This window comes from Cetorhinus maximus, chromosome 23, assembly GCF_964194155.1.
Source record: "Cetorhinus maximus chromosome 23, sCetMax3.hap1.1, whole genome shotgun sequence".
NCBI lineage: Eukaryota > Metazoa > Chordata > Chondrichthyes > Lamniformes > Cetorhinidae > Cetorhinus > Cetorhinus maximus.
The window spans coordinates 29,327,159-29,340,419 of NC_135901.1; the positions used below are offsets into that span (position 1 = coordinate 29,327,159).

General features: G+C 45.2%; 5 protein-coding genes across 10 annotated transcripts in view; 3 read left to right on the forward strand and 2 right to left on the reverse strand.

The window, feature by feature from the left end:
• Positions 1 to 12,114, forward strand: part of LOC144697950 (uncharacterized) — a 103,811-nt gene extending 91,697 nt beyond the window's left edge. Inside the window, exon 8 of the mRNA XM_078569905.1 lies at positions 9,784 to 12,114. Coding sequence (XP_078426031.1) covers positions 9,784 to 10,398 — 615 coding nt within the window. The 3' untranslated portion in view covers positions 10,399 to 12,114. The remainder of the gene's footprint in view (positions 1 to 9,783) is intronic.
• Positions 1 to 13,261, reverse strand: part of LOC144697178 (uncharacterized) — a 685,261-nt gene that overhangs the window by 344,293 nt on the left and 327,707 nt on the right. The window lies entirely within an intron of this gene.
• Positions 1 to 13,261, forward strand: part of LOC144697082 (uncharacterized) — a 303,267-nt gene that overhangs the window by 188,497 nt on the left and 101,509 nt on the right. The window lies entirely within an intron of this gene.
• The window catches only part of LOC144697280 (uncharacterized), a 353,357-nt gene that overhangs the window by 35,103 nt on the left and 304,993 nt on the right, over positions 1 to 13,261 (forward strand). The window lies entirely within an intron of this gene.
• The window catches only part of LOC144697133 (uncharacterized), a 212,516-nt gene that overhangs the window by 21,122 nt on the left and 178,133 nt on the right, over positions 1 to 13,261 (reverse strand). The gene's annotated exons all lie outside the window — the stretch shown is intronic.

Sequence of the window (13,261 nt, forward strand, 5' to 3'; positions counted from 1 at the left end):
AAAGTTGCTACAAAGCCAGAGCGGCCAAAGGAGACACGGAATTTGTGAATCGCATGGAAAACTCAAAGTATTAGAAAGAAAAATCAAAGTTCAAAATGAGGAAGCTGTCGACATCATTCACAGAGAGTTAAATAAAATTCATCCTCAATGGGATGGGGAAAAACTGAAAGATTACAAATTGTTTCATGATCAGACCAAACAAGAATATCAAACCTGAAATGAAACCAGAAAATGCTGGAAAAGCTCAGCAGGTCTGGCAGCATCTGTGGAGAGGGAAACAGAGTTAACATTTCGAGTCCGTATGACTCTTCTCTGAATTTCCAGCATCTGCAGTATTTTGCTTTTATCTTAAGAATATCAAACCTTTCTGCCTGATCATAAAAAGCATCTGAGTGATATTCTCAAAGTGACCAAGGAAGATTTTGACCAACATAAGAATGAGTTGTTGGTCTTGTGGAGGCTGCAGCTCACTTGGAGTTTGTGTGAGGGGAAAAGAGGCTGGAAGATTTGCCCAGCTGGAAGCTGGAGGAAGAAATCTCCAGGGGTCTCAATGGTGAAAGGCAGTTGGCCTTGTGGCAGAAAGCAGTTGGCTTGAACAGTGAGCTTGGACAGAGCTGTAAAGAAGCTGTGGGATCCGACTTGGAAAAAGCAGTCGGTCTGTCCAAAGTCAGCTCAAGAAGGCAGTGGAATCCTCACAGAGAGAAAGCTCTGGAAGTCTGAGTGCCAGACTGGGAAACTGGGGACAAATCAAAGTAAATGCCAGAGGGTTGTGGCATACCTTTGGGCTGGTAACTAAAGAAAGTGAATGAGCCTTCAACATTTTGTAAGATAAGGGAACTCTTGGGGAGGGAGTAAAAGGAAAACTGGATTCACAGCACGCGTAGATATAAACTATAGTTTTCAGGTAGAGTGCTTACTTTGTTCAGTTTTTTTATATATACAGTAAAGTTCATTTTCATTTAAAAATGTGAAATTTTGTGGCCTAGTTCTTTAGTTAATCACTGGCTGTTTAGATTTCTCTTTAAACATGAACAGTCCCGACCGGGATGGTAACATTCTAGTTTGGTGCCTGGAGAGGAAAGTGACCAGAAACGGTCAGTGAGAATCTTCACAGAGAGCGAGGCAGCAGAAGCCAGTCAGGCTCAGGAAGAGGTGAACATATAATGGGTGTATTCAAGTTACTGAATGGGGCAGTGTGGCCTGTTTGTTCTTGTTTGTCATGGGGAGCCGATCGGAACCAAACACTATTTCTGTTCTTTAATGGGATGTGGGCGTCGCTGGCTAGGCCAGCATTTATTGCACATCCCTAATTACCCTTAAGAAGGTGGTGTGAGCCATTTCTTGAACCACTGCAGTCCATGTGGTGTAGGGACACCCACAGTGCTGTTAGGGAGAGAGTTCCAGGATTTTGAGCCAGCGACAGTGACTGAACGGGGATATACTTCCAAGTCAGGATGGTGAGTGGCTTGGAGGGGAACTTGCAGGTGGTGGTGTTCCCATGCGTCTGCTGCCCTTGTCCTTCTAGGTGGTAGAAGTCGTGGGTTTGGAAGGTGCAGTGCATCTTGTGGATGGTACACTGGTGGATGGGACACCAATCCAGCAGGGCTGCTTTATTATGATTCACTATGTGGGAGAGATCCCGTCAATCCTGACACATTCTCCAACAGCAGTTACCCAATCGGAAATGCCGCTTACATTGCAGAATGTTTTCATATTTAAATCAGCAAACATCGACAGAAATAGATAATGAGTCAGTAAGTACAGAAAATATAGATTGTGGAATTCACAAGATGCACCGCTCCCCGCTTGTAATAAATCGGATCCCAGATCTGGTGACCCTGTGAAACCCTCCGAGATCCCAGAGGCCAGTTTGAAATCCGATATCCTACAGAGTCGACAATGGATTTTCCACAATTCTCAGCTTATTAATGATGTGGCAGCTGCTCCTGCTTCTTGGGTGCGAGGAATAGACGAGCAAGATGCAAGAGTAGCAGCGTGTTCTGCGAGCAGGGTGGGGGATAGGTTTGCAGCCCATTCCCTGTGGAGCAAGTACCTGGTCATGGTTTTGCTTCACATGAAAGCTGCAGATAAATTGCAAGTGCAACCTGAGTCTGGACTCTGACACCAGAGGGAAGCAGAATTAGTCCTGAAGAGCGGCACCAGAGACGACTGAAGGGTGACCTGATGGAAGTCTTTAAGATTATGAAAGGGTTCAATAATCCAATAGGGATTTCATGACAAATCTCTTTACCCAGCAAGTGGTGAGAATGTGGAACTCGCTACCACAGCGAGCGGTTGAGGTGAATAGCATGAATACATTTAAGGGGAAGCTGGATACATACATGAGGGAGAAAGGAATAGAAGGATATGCTGATGGGGGGAGATGAAGAGAGGTGGGTGGAGGCTCATGTGGAGCATAAATACTGACAGAGACCAATTGAGCCCACTGGCCTGGCCCTGTGCTGTAGACTCAATGGAACAGAGACAAATGTATTTATTTTAGATCTACCTGTAGTGGTAAGTAAAGCATGATTTACTGTACAGGATAAAATGCACTTGATCAGCTTTTGCAGATCATTTCAGTGGAAATGTGCACTCCCAGGCTCAAAGAGCATCAATCCACTGGAAGCAAAGTCATGAGATCGGCCAGTCCAGCAGAAAGAAATCCTCCAATCCTTCAAATTCACCAAGTATCAGAATGAACATGGTTCAGTCCTGGATGTGATTAACAGCAGCAAAACAGCAGAATCCAACCCCTGGAATCACTTGTGAACTCACTGGTGTCTCAGCAGGTTGCATAACAGAGTGAATCCTTTCCCACATTGGGTGTAAGTGAAATGGTCTCTCCCCGGTGTGAACTCGCTGGTGAGTCAGCAGATTGGATGAATCATTGAATCCCTTCCCACACTCTGAACAGGTGAATGGCCTCTCCCCGGTGTGAACTCGCTGGTGTCCCAGCAGGGTGGAGAAATGAGTGAATCCCTTCCCACAATCGGAGCAGGTGAACGCCTCTCCCCAGTGTGAACTTGCTGGTGTATTTGCAATTTGGACAGCTGAATGAATCCTTTCCCACACTTAGAGCAGGTAAATGGCCTCTCGTTGGTGTGGACTCGCTGGTGTTCCTGCAGTTTGGATGAGCTTCGAAACCTCTTTGTGCAGTGAAAGCAGCTGAACAGTCTCTCCTCGGTGTGAAAACGCTGGTGGGACAGCAGGCTGGCCGATTCACTGAATCCCTTCCCACACTCAGAGCAGGTGAACGGTCTCTCCCCGGTGTGAGCTCGTTGGTGCGTCCATGGGGTGGATGAATGTTTAAATTCCTTCCCACACTCAGAGCAGGTGCACGGCCTCTCCCTGGTGTGCCTGCGTCGATGAATTTCCAGCTTTGATGGGAATATGAAACCCTTCCCACAGTCCCCACATTTCCACGGTCTTTCCATAGTGCAGGTGTCCTCGTGTCTTTCCAGATGCAATAATTAACTGAGGGGTCCACACACATGTGTACACTCTCCTGCCGCTGTGAATCGTGTGATACTATTTTCAGGCTGTGTAACTGGTCAAAGTTCTTTCCACAGTCAGTGCACTGGAACACTCTCACTTGGGTGTGTGTGTCTCGGTGCTTTTCCTGTCATACTGATGTTTAAAACCCATTGAAGCAGACAGAACGGACAAACGTTTCTCCTTCTAGATTCAAAGTCCAACGATATTCGGGTCTTGATGGATTGAGTGACTCTGTCAGATCTTGACGTGACATTTGGTTTGAGATTTCTGTCTGCAAATCTTCCCCTTCTTGTATCCTGTAAAAAGAGTTTACAAAAGTCATCACTGTCAGTACAGGATAGAAATTCAGAAAAGAACATTCTAGTTTCTCTGGAACATTCTTTGCTCTCATTCCCTAAAAGCTATAAATCTCCATCCCCCACACTCTCTCTCCATTCTCACTCTGTTGTACCTAATTATAGACCCTTCCAATTCTCCTGAAGGTGCCGATTCATGCTAATCACAGATTCATGCTCAGTGTTTCCTGTGCAGGGCACAGAGAGCTGAAAATCTTCGTGCAGGCTGCTAGACCTGGAACTCACCGACTGGTGGAAACGGAGACAATCAATGATTTCAAAATCAAATTTGCTGGGAGATAAACTTGCAAGGGAACGGGGATATCGAGGGGGATTGGGCCTGACTGGATTGCTCCACTGAAAGTTGGCATGGTCTCGAGTTGTCACATGAACTCCTTTTGTGCCATCATGACTGGGGATATATAACGTAGCTACAGTACTATTTTACAAGACTAGAAATAATAACTGCATTTTGATACAGAACCAGAAATAATATATCGCATATGTACAATATAAGAGCAGGAGACATATCTCTGTCCTATATAAAGTTACAGCCCCCTTAAATGTCAGCCATCTCCTGGGGAAACTGTCCCTTTAATTGTGAACATTAGGAAAGAGACCATCCTTTTAGCCAGACAAATAAATGTGTCAAGCTGAGGGAGCAAAGGATGTCAATGTCTTTAAGAGAGAGAGAGACCTGGGCCAACCTTTCCAGAGTCTGCACCCTCCCTGGATTCACTTCCTTTCCCTTCAGTTCCTGCAAGTCAATAATTTGCCCCCAGAATGAGAAAAGAAATGGAAAGGGGGAAACATTGATTTCCTCACAGATGTTGCCCAAAGGAGGAAGTTTTGGTCTGAAGCTCATTGTCCAACTTCCACGTTGTGACGTCCACAATGGAACCCTGCCTAAATCAGCCAATAGGAATCACTCTGCTCCGCGGTGACGTCCTCGGGTTCCAGTCTGCGGCCAGGCGCGTGGACACGGGAGCCCCGCCCCCACCCATTGTTCCCCCTCCCCCTCCACCTCCTCGAGCCAAGCTTTCCAGGCAACCGGCTGACGGCTCCGGCCAGAGCGAAAAGCCGCTCGGGGAACTCGGGAGAGAGTTGCATATGTGCCGGGGGGGGGGGGGGGGGGGGGGGCGCCCCCTTCCCGTCATGCTGAGAGACTGGCCATTGGGAACAGTTGGAGGACCGGAAGGACTCTGGTCCTCCAGCCAATCAGAGCGCGGGCTTTGTGTGAATGCAGACTGAGCTTCACACAGACTAAAACTTCCTCCTGTGTCCAACATCTGTGAGTAAAACACTTTCTTTTCTCCCCCTTTCCATTCCTTTTCTCATTCTGGGGGGAAATTGTTGACTTGCAGGAACTGAAGGGAAAGGAAGTGAATCCAGGGAGGCTGCAGACTCTGGATAGGTTGGCCTAGGTCTCTCTCTGTCTCTCTCTTAAAGACATTGACATCCTTTGCTCCCTCAGCTTGACACATTTATTTATCTGGCGAAAAGGATGATCTATTTCCTAATGTTCACAATTAAAGGGGTGGTTTCCCCAGGAGATGGCTGACATTTAAGGGGACAGTAAATTAATATAGGACAGAGATATCTGATGATGAAGATGATCTGATGAAGAGTCATACGGACTTGAAATGTTAACTCTGTCTTCCTCTCCACAGATGCTGTCAGACCTGCTGAGTTTTTCCACCTATTTTTGTTTTTGTTTCAGATTTCCACCATCCGCAGTATTTTGCTTTTATCTTAGGACAGAGATATGTCTAGTGTTTTTATATGGTAAATATTAAATATATTATTTATGGTTCTGTAATAAAGTTCATTTATTATTTCTAGTTTTGTAATATAGTACTGTAGGCACATTATATATTTCCAGTCAAAGAGTCATTAAGGCACAGAAGGAGTCCATTCAGCAACTCGAGTCCATGCCGACTCTTTGTGGAGCAATCCAGACTGTCCCATTCCCCCTCTATATCCCCATTCACCTGTAAGTTTATTTCCTTCAGGTGATCAACCAATTTTATTTTGAAATTATTGATTGTTTCCACTTCCACCAGCCTCAGAGGTAGCGAGTTCCAGGACATGACCACCTGCTGCTGATATAATGTTCTTCCTCATTTCACACCTATATCTCTTTTCAAATAATCCTATCCTGTATATTACACTTAGCCCATTATTATAGCTACATACATATATTTAAGACTAGCAGCCTGGATGATGATTTTCAATGCTGCAAAGATTAGTGGGGGCCAGAAGTTTGGAAAAATCTTATCATGAACAAAAAAAGAGACAGAACTGGAGTATGACTGACAACTAGCACGAAATATAAATACAGACAGTAAAATCTTCTGGAAGTATATAAAAGGGAAAGAATAGTGAAAGTGAGCCTTGATCCCTTAGAGGATGGAACTGGGAAATTAATAGTGGGAAAGATGGGAATGGCAGAGGCTTTGAACAAGTATTTTGTCTCTGTCTTCACAGTGGAAGACACAAAGAGCATCCCAAGAATAGTAGAAAAGCAGGGGACACAAGAAGGAGGACCTTAAAACGATCATGATCTCTTGAGCAAAAGTCCCAGGAAAGCTAATGGGACTAACGGCTGACAAGTCTCCGGGACCTGATGGCCTGTTTCCTCATGCCTGAAGGGAAGTGTCTGCAGAGATAGTGGATGCATTGTTTGTCAGCTTCGAAAATTCCTGAGATTCTGGAACGGTCCCAGCGGATTGGAAAACTACAAATGTAACTCAACCATTCAAGAGAGGAGGGAGACAAAAAGCAGGAAACTATAGGCCAATCAGTCTAACATCTGTCATTGGGGAACCAGTAGATGCCACACATTTGGATTTTCAAAAGGCATTCGCTAAGGGGCCACATAAAAGGTGACTGCACAAGATAATAGCTCATGGTGTTGGGAATGATATATTAGCACGGATGGAGGATTGGCAAACTAACATGAAGCAGAGAATCGGGGTAAATGGGTCACTTTGAGGTTAGCAATGTGTAAGCAGTGGAGTCCTGCAGAGATCAGTACTGGGCCCTCCTATTTACAATCCACATAAATGACTTGGACGAAGGAACTGACTGGATTGTAGCCAAAATTGCTGATGATGCAACAATAGGTAGGAAAACAAGTTGTGAGGAGGACCGAAAGAGTCTGCAAAGGGATAGCGGTAGGTGGAGTGAGTGGGAGTAAAATTGGCAGATGGAGTATAATGTGTGAAATGTGAGATTGTTCACTTTAGCAGGAAGAATACAAAAGTAGAATATTTGAGTCATAGAGTTATACAGCACAGAAACAGGCCCTTCGGCCATTGTGTCCATGCCGGCCATCAAGCCCCTATTTACTCTGATCCCATTTTCCAGCACTTGGCCCATAGCCCTGTATGCTATGGCATTTCAAGTGCTCATCTAAATACTTCTTAAATGTTGTGAAGGATTCCTGCCTCTACCACCCCCTCAGCCAGTGTGTTCCAGATTCCAACCAGCCTCTGGGTGAAAAACATTTTCCTCAAACCCCCTCTAAACCTCCTGCCCCTTGCCTTAAATCTGTGCCCCCTGGTTATTGTCACCTCCATTAAAGGGAATCGTTTCTTCCTATCTCCCCTACCTATGCCCCTCATAATTTTGTATACCTCTATCAGGTCCCCTTCAGCCTTCTCTGCTCTAAGGAAATCAACCCTAGCCTATCCAATCTCTTTTCATAGCTGAAACGCTCCAGTCCAGGCAACATCCTGGTGAAACTCCTCTGCACCCTCTCCAGTGCAATTACATCTTTCCTATAATGTGGCGACCACAACTGCACACAGTACTCCAGCTGTGGCCTAACTAGCATTTTACACAACTCCAACATAACCTCCCTGCTCTATATTCTATGCCTCGGCTAATAAAGACAAGTATCCCATAAGCCTTCTTAACCACCTGATCTATCTGTGCTGCTGCCTTCAGGGATCTATGAACATGTAGACAAAGGTCCCTCTGATCCTCTGTACTTCCTAGGGTCCTACCATTCATTGTGTATTCCCTTGCCATGTTATTCCTCCCAAAATGCATCACCTCACACTTCTCAGGATTAAATTCTATTTGCCACTGCTCTGCCCATCTTACTAGCCCAACTATATCATCCTGTAATCTAAGGCTTTCCTCCTCACTGGTTACGACACCACCAATTTTCATCTTTTATGTGAACTGACTGATCATACCTCCTATATTCACGTCTAAATCATTAATGCACACCCCTGCCACTAAGCCAATTGTGTATCCAATTTGCCAAATTGCCCTGGATCCTATGGGCTCTTACCTTCTTGACCATTCTCCCATGCGGGATCTTGTCAAAAGCTTTACTGAAGTCCATGTAGACTACATTAACTGCACTACCCTCATCTACACAACCAGTCACCTCCTCGAAAAATTCAATCAAATTAGTTAGACATGATCTCCCCCTGACAAAGCCTTGCTGACTATCCATGATTAATCCCTGCCTCTCCAAGTGGAGATTAATCCTGTCCCTCAGAATGTTTTCCAATAGTTTCCCTACCACTGATGTTCGACTCACTGGTCTGTAATTACCTGGTTTATCCCTACAACCCTTCTTGACTAATGGTATATTATTTAAACGGAGAGAGGCTGCAGAATGCTGCTGTACAGAGGGATCTGGGTGTCCTTGTACATGAATCACAAAAAGTCAGTATGCAGGTACAGCAAGTAACGAGGAAGGCAATTGGACTGTCGGCCTTTATTGCAAGGGGGATGGAGTATAAAAGTCGGGACGTCTTACTGCTGTTGTACAGGGTATTGGTGAGACCACACCTAGAGTACTGTATACAGTTCTGGGCTCCTTCTTTAAGGAGGGATAGACTTCCATTGGAAGCAGTTCAGAGAAGGTTCACTCGGCTGATTCCTGGGATGAACGGGTTGTCTTATGAGGAAACATTGAGCAGGTTGGGCCTATACAAATTGGAGTTGAGAAGAATTAGAGGTGATCTTATTGAAACATATCAGATTCTGAGGCAGCTTGACAGGGTAGATGCTGAGAGGATGTTTCCACTCATGGGGGAGTTTAGAAATGGGGATACAGTTTAAAAATAAGGTACCTCCCATTTAAAATGGAGATGAAGAGGAATATCTTCTCTCAGAGGACTGTTCGTCTTTGGAATTCTCTTCCCCAGAGAGCAGTGGAAGTGGGTCATTGGATATATTCAAGGCTGAGTTGGACAGAGTTTTGATTGACAAGGGAGTCAAGGGTTATGGGGAACAGGCAGGAAAATGGAGTTAAAGACACAGCCAGATGAGCCATGATCTTGTTGAATGGTGAGCAGGCTCGATGGGCTGAATGGCCTACTCCTGCTCCTATTTCTTATGACTCCTGTGTCCTGGACAGGAAGCGGTGAGCGTGGATCTGTCGAGCAATATGAAGGGTCATCTTCAGGAGAATTGGGAGGGTGTATATTAGGTACAGCAGAGTGAGAATGGAGGGAGGGTGTGTGGGATGGAGATTTACAGCTTTTGGGGAACGAGAGCGGAAATAAAGTACCACAGAAACTAGAATTGTCTGTTCTGAATTTCCATCCTGTACTGACAGTGGGGACTTTTGTAAACTCCTTTTACAGGATGTTAGAAGGGGAGGATTTACAGACAGAAATTTCAAACCAGATGTCAAGATCTGACAGAGTCACTCGATTCATCGGGCCCTGAATATGATCAGCATTTGAATTTAGAACAAGAAACGTTTGTCTGTTGTGGCTGCTTCAAATGATTTTAAGCATCAGGGTGACTGGAAAAGGCTTGAGACACACACACCCGAGTGAGAGTGTTTCCAGTGCACTGACTGTGGAAAGAGCTTCAACCAGTTACACAGCCTGATAAAAAACATCACACCGTTCACAGCGGAAAGAGACCATTCACGTGTTCTGTGTGAGGACGAGGCTTCAACTGATATTTGATCGAGGAGAGACAGAAGGACACCTGCACCATGGAGAAACCATGGAAATGTGGGGACTGTGCGAAAGGATTTCGGGCCCCATCTGATCTGGAGATTCATCGGCACAGTCACACCGGGGAGAGGCCATTCACCTGCTCCATGTGTGGGATAGGATTCAGCAGGTCATCCATCCTGCAGACACACCAGCGAGTTCACACTGGGGAGAGACCGTTCACCTGCTCCGAGTGTGGAAAGGGATTCACTCACTCATGGAACCTCTTGACGCATCAGCGAGTTCACACCAGGGAGAGGCCGTTCACCTGCTCCGAGTGTGGAAAGGGATTCACTCAGTTCTCCAGCCTGCAGACACACCAGCGAGTTCACACTGGGGAGAGGCTGTTCTCTTGCTCTGAGTGTGGGAAGGGATTCACTGATTCATCCAACCTGTGGAAGCACCAGCGAGTTCACACTGGAGAGAGGCCGTTCACCTGCTCCAAGTGTGGAAAGGGATTCTGTGATTCATCACACCTGCTGATACACCAGCGAGTTCACATTGGGGAGAAACCATTCCCCTGCTCTGAGTGTGGGAAGGGATTCACTCAATTAATATGCCTGCAGAAACATCAGCGAGTTCACAAGTGATTTCTGGGGCTGGATTCTGCTGTTATTGCTGCTGTTAATCTCATCCAGGACTGAACCATGTTCATTCTGACAGTTGGTGAAGTGGGAGGGTCAGAGGGTTTCTTTCTGCTGGATTGGCCAGTCTCACGACTTTGTTTCCAGTGGCTGATTCTCTTTGAAACTTGTAGTGAAAATCTTTTTTCATATTTCACATGGATCACAGAATGAGAGGGTGTTTTGAAGGTAGAATATATTTAGTTAGCGTTTCTGTTTGGAACCTCCCAAAGCATGCCACGTTGCCATGGGGATGGGCTGTGGGGGGTCAAAGGTTTTTTTGTTTCATTTAGCTGGATGTTTCTCACAGTGGAAGTTGCAGATTTGGTCTTGTGTAGTTTGAAGCTCACTTGGAACTGGTGAGGGGAGATTTGTCTGGCTGCGGCCAGAGGAAGAAATCTCCAGTGGTGCCCACGGTGAAAGGCAGTTAGTCTTGAGGCAGAAAGCAGTCAGCTTGAACAGTGAGTTTAGACAGAGCTGTGAAGAAGCTGTGGGAGCCGAGTGGGAAAAAGCAGTCGGTCTGTCCAAAGTCAGCTCAAGAAGGCAGTGGAATCCACACAGAGAGAAGATTGATCGAAATATTTATTTATTTAAGTTATGGTGTGTTATTGTTAAATATATAATTAAAAACATTTCAATGCACCGGTCAACTTAAAGCAGGTGCAGTTGGCAGGGGCAAAGGGAAGGGAAAATGCTTTAAAAATTAAAATGTTAAAATGTGTAATTATGGTGTTGCTGATTTGTAACAAACTCTTTTCAAGGTTACATATTTAAACTTTGAACTGAGTTTAAAGACTGTTTTCAGAATGGACTCCAAGGGTCACCTGATTTTCTCCTTGTGGATTCCGGCTGAAACCACTTCCCAAGAGACAAAGACATTCTCTGACATATCTACAAACATAGACGTTTGAAATTCAATGAGCATTTCCGCAAGTGTCAATAAGATCCATCGACTTGATGGTTTCCCTTTAAGGACAATGGAGGCCCAGACTTGAAAGGCATTTGGGAATTCAAAGCTGGAATGGAATCACCACTCACCTCATTGGGAACCTGGTTTGGGGTTTTGACACAGTGGCCATCTTGGCTTGCCTGCCATCAAGAATAGAAAAGGCAGAGCAAGCTGCCGAGACACAGATCCATCGTGAAACAGCTTCAGAGCAGCAGAGAGGAAACTGCTTCTCAACAGGGAGAGAGAGAGAGAGAAAGAGACAGAGAAAGGGATCCAGAAACAGCCAATGGCTCTGCTGTCAATAACTGAGCAGTTTGAAAGTGCCGCACCTGGACAATCAGAAACAAGAAACCTTCTCCCTGTGAACCCGACTCCATCTACTAAGCTGACCTCTGAAAGCAACCTCTGGCCATTTGACAATGGAAGGTATCACAGCGGTGGAGGCAATCCCACAACCTCAAACCCATCACATCAGACAACACAACATCTCGACTTGAACAATCCCAGGCCTGCACCAAACAACAGAGACTGAACTGATTCCATTTTTATAAGTATTGTTTTATCTTCGTCTGTAATTAATCCATGTGTGTGTGTGTGTAAGTAACTTCCAGAGCAACAGTGCGAAATAAACTAACCCTTTCTTTGAAGTCAAAAGGTTTTGCTGCTGGGTGATTTTACATTGACTCACTCACTGCAAGAGTGAGATGTCCACGTTCACAGACACAAACATTGTTCACAGGAAACTGTGAGGAAACACCTTTTAAGGGGTCTGAGAGACTGAAATTTTATTTTCCTTTAGTTTGCAACCTCCAGCAAAAGACAAGCACTCTCTATTGCCATGTTATAATCCTGACAGCCTGATGGTGAAGGAAGAAACTGGAGCCAATCTTTACTTGGTATAGATTTATTCACTGAGTGAAACATTTACAGGTGCATACCTCCTGACTCGACTCCACTCCATGTCAGTAAGGGTCTCTTTACATGTGATCCGTCCAATAAATGCCCTCCACCTGAAAATACTTAACATCAATTGATTCTATTTACACCCACAGTCAGAGCATCTAAAATGTCTCCAATTGGTGTCACTGCACTTGTGCCTCAGCAGGTTGGATGAAGACCTGAATCCTTTTCCACACTCAGAGCAGGTGAACGGCCTCTCCCTGATGTGAACTCGCTGGTGTGTCAGCCGGTGGGATGATGTTCTCAATCTCTTTGCACAGTGAGAGCAGCTGAAAGGTCTCCCCTCAGTATGAATGCGCTGGTGGAACATCAGTTCTGCAGTGTTTTTAAAGCCACTCTCATACTCAGAGCATTTAGGGGTCTCATTGGTGTGATCCCCAGTTGACTCAATCAGGACATTAACAATACCTGATGTATCAGGTATTGTTAATCAGAGTGTTTCAGAAGGATTAATGGCATCGGGTGATAAGAATCAGAGAGAAATAAATGCAAACTGTGTTAAAGCTGTACAGACAATTTGCTCACCCTGTCAAAGATTAAAATTCCTGCTAAACGATGAAGAGGTGATTGATGAAGAGAATATGAGGTTCATAGAGGAGATTAGAGCAAAGTGTGAAATGTGTAAAAAGTATGGGAGGACGCCGTCAAATCCTATTGTAAACCTTCTCTTGGCACGTGACTTTGATGAGGTAGTTGCCATGGATCGCTAGGGATGGGACAAAGACAGAAATATTTTCATTCTACACTTTATAGACATGGTAATCCAATTTAGTCGTTCTCCAATAATACGTGGCAAGGACAAAAGGGAGATTATAGACCAAGTCATGGAGAAATGGATAGGGACTGGACCTGGGGCACCAGCTAAGTTTCTGGCTGAAAATGGAGGGGAAATTTGCTAATGACGAGTTTCGAGACGTGTGT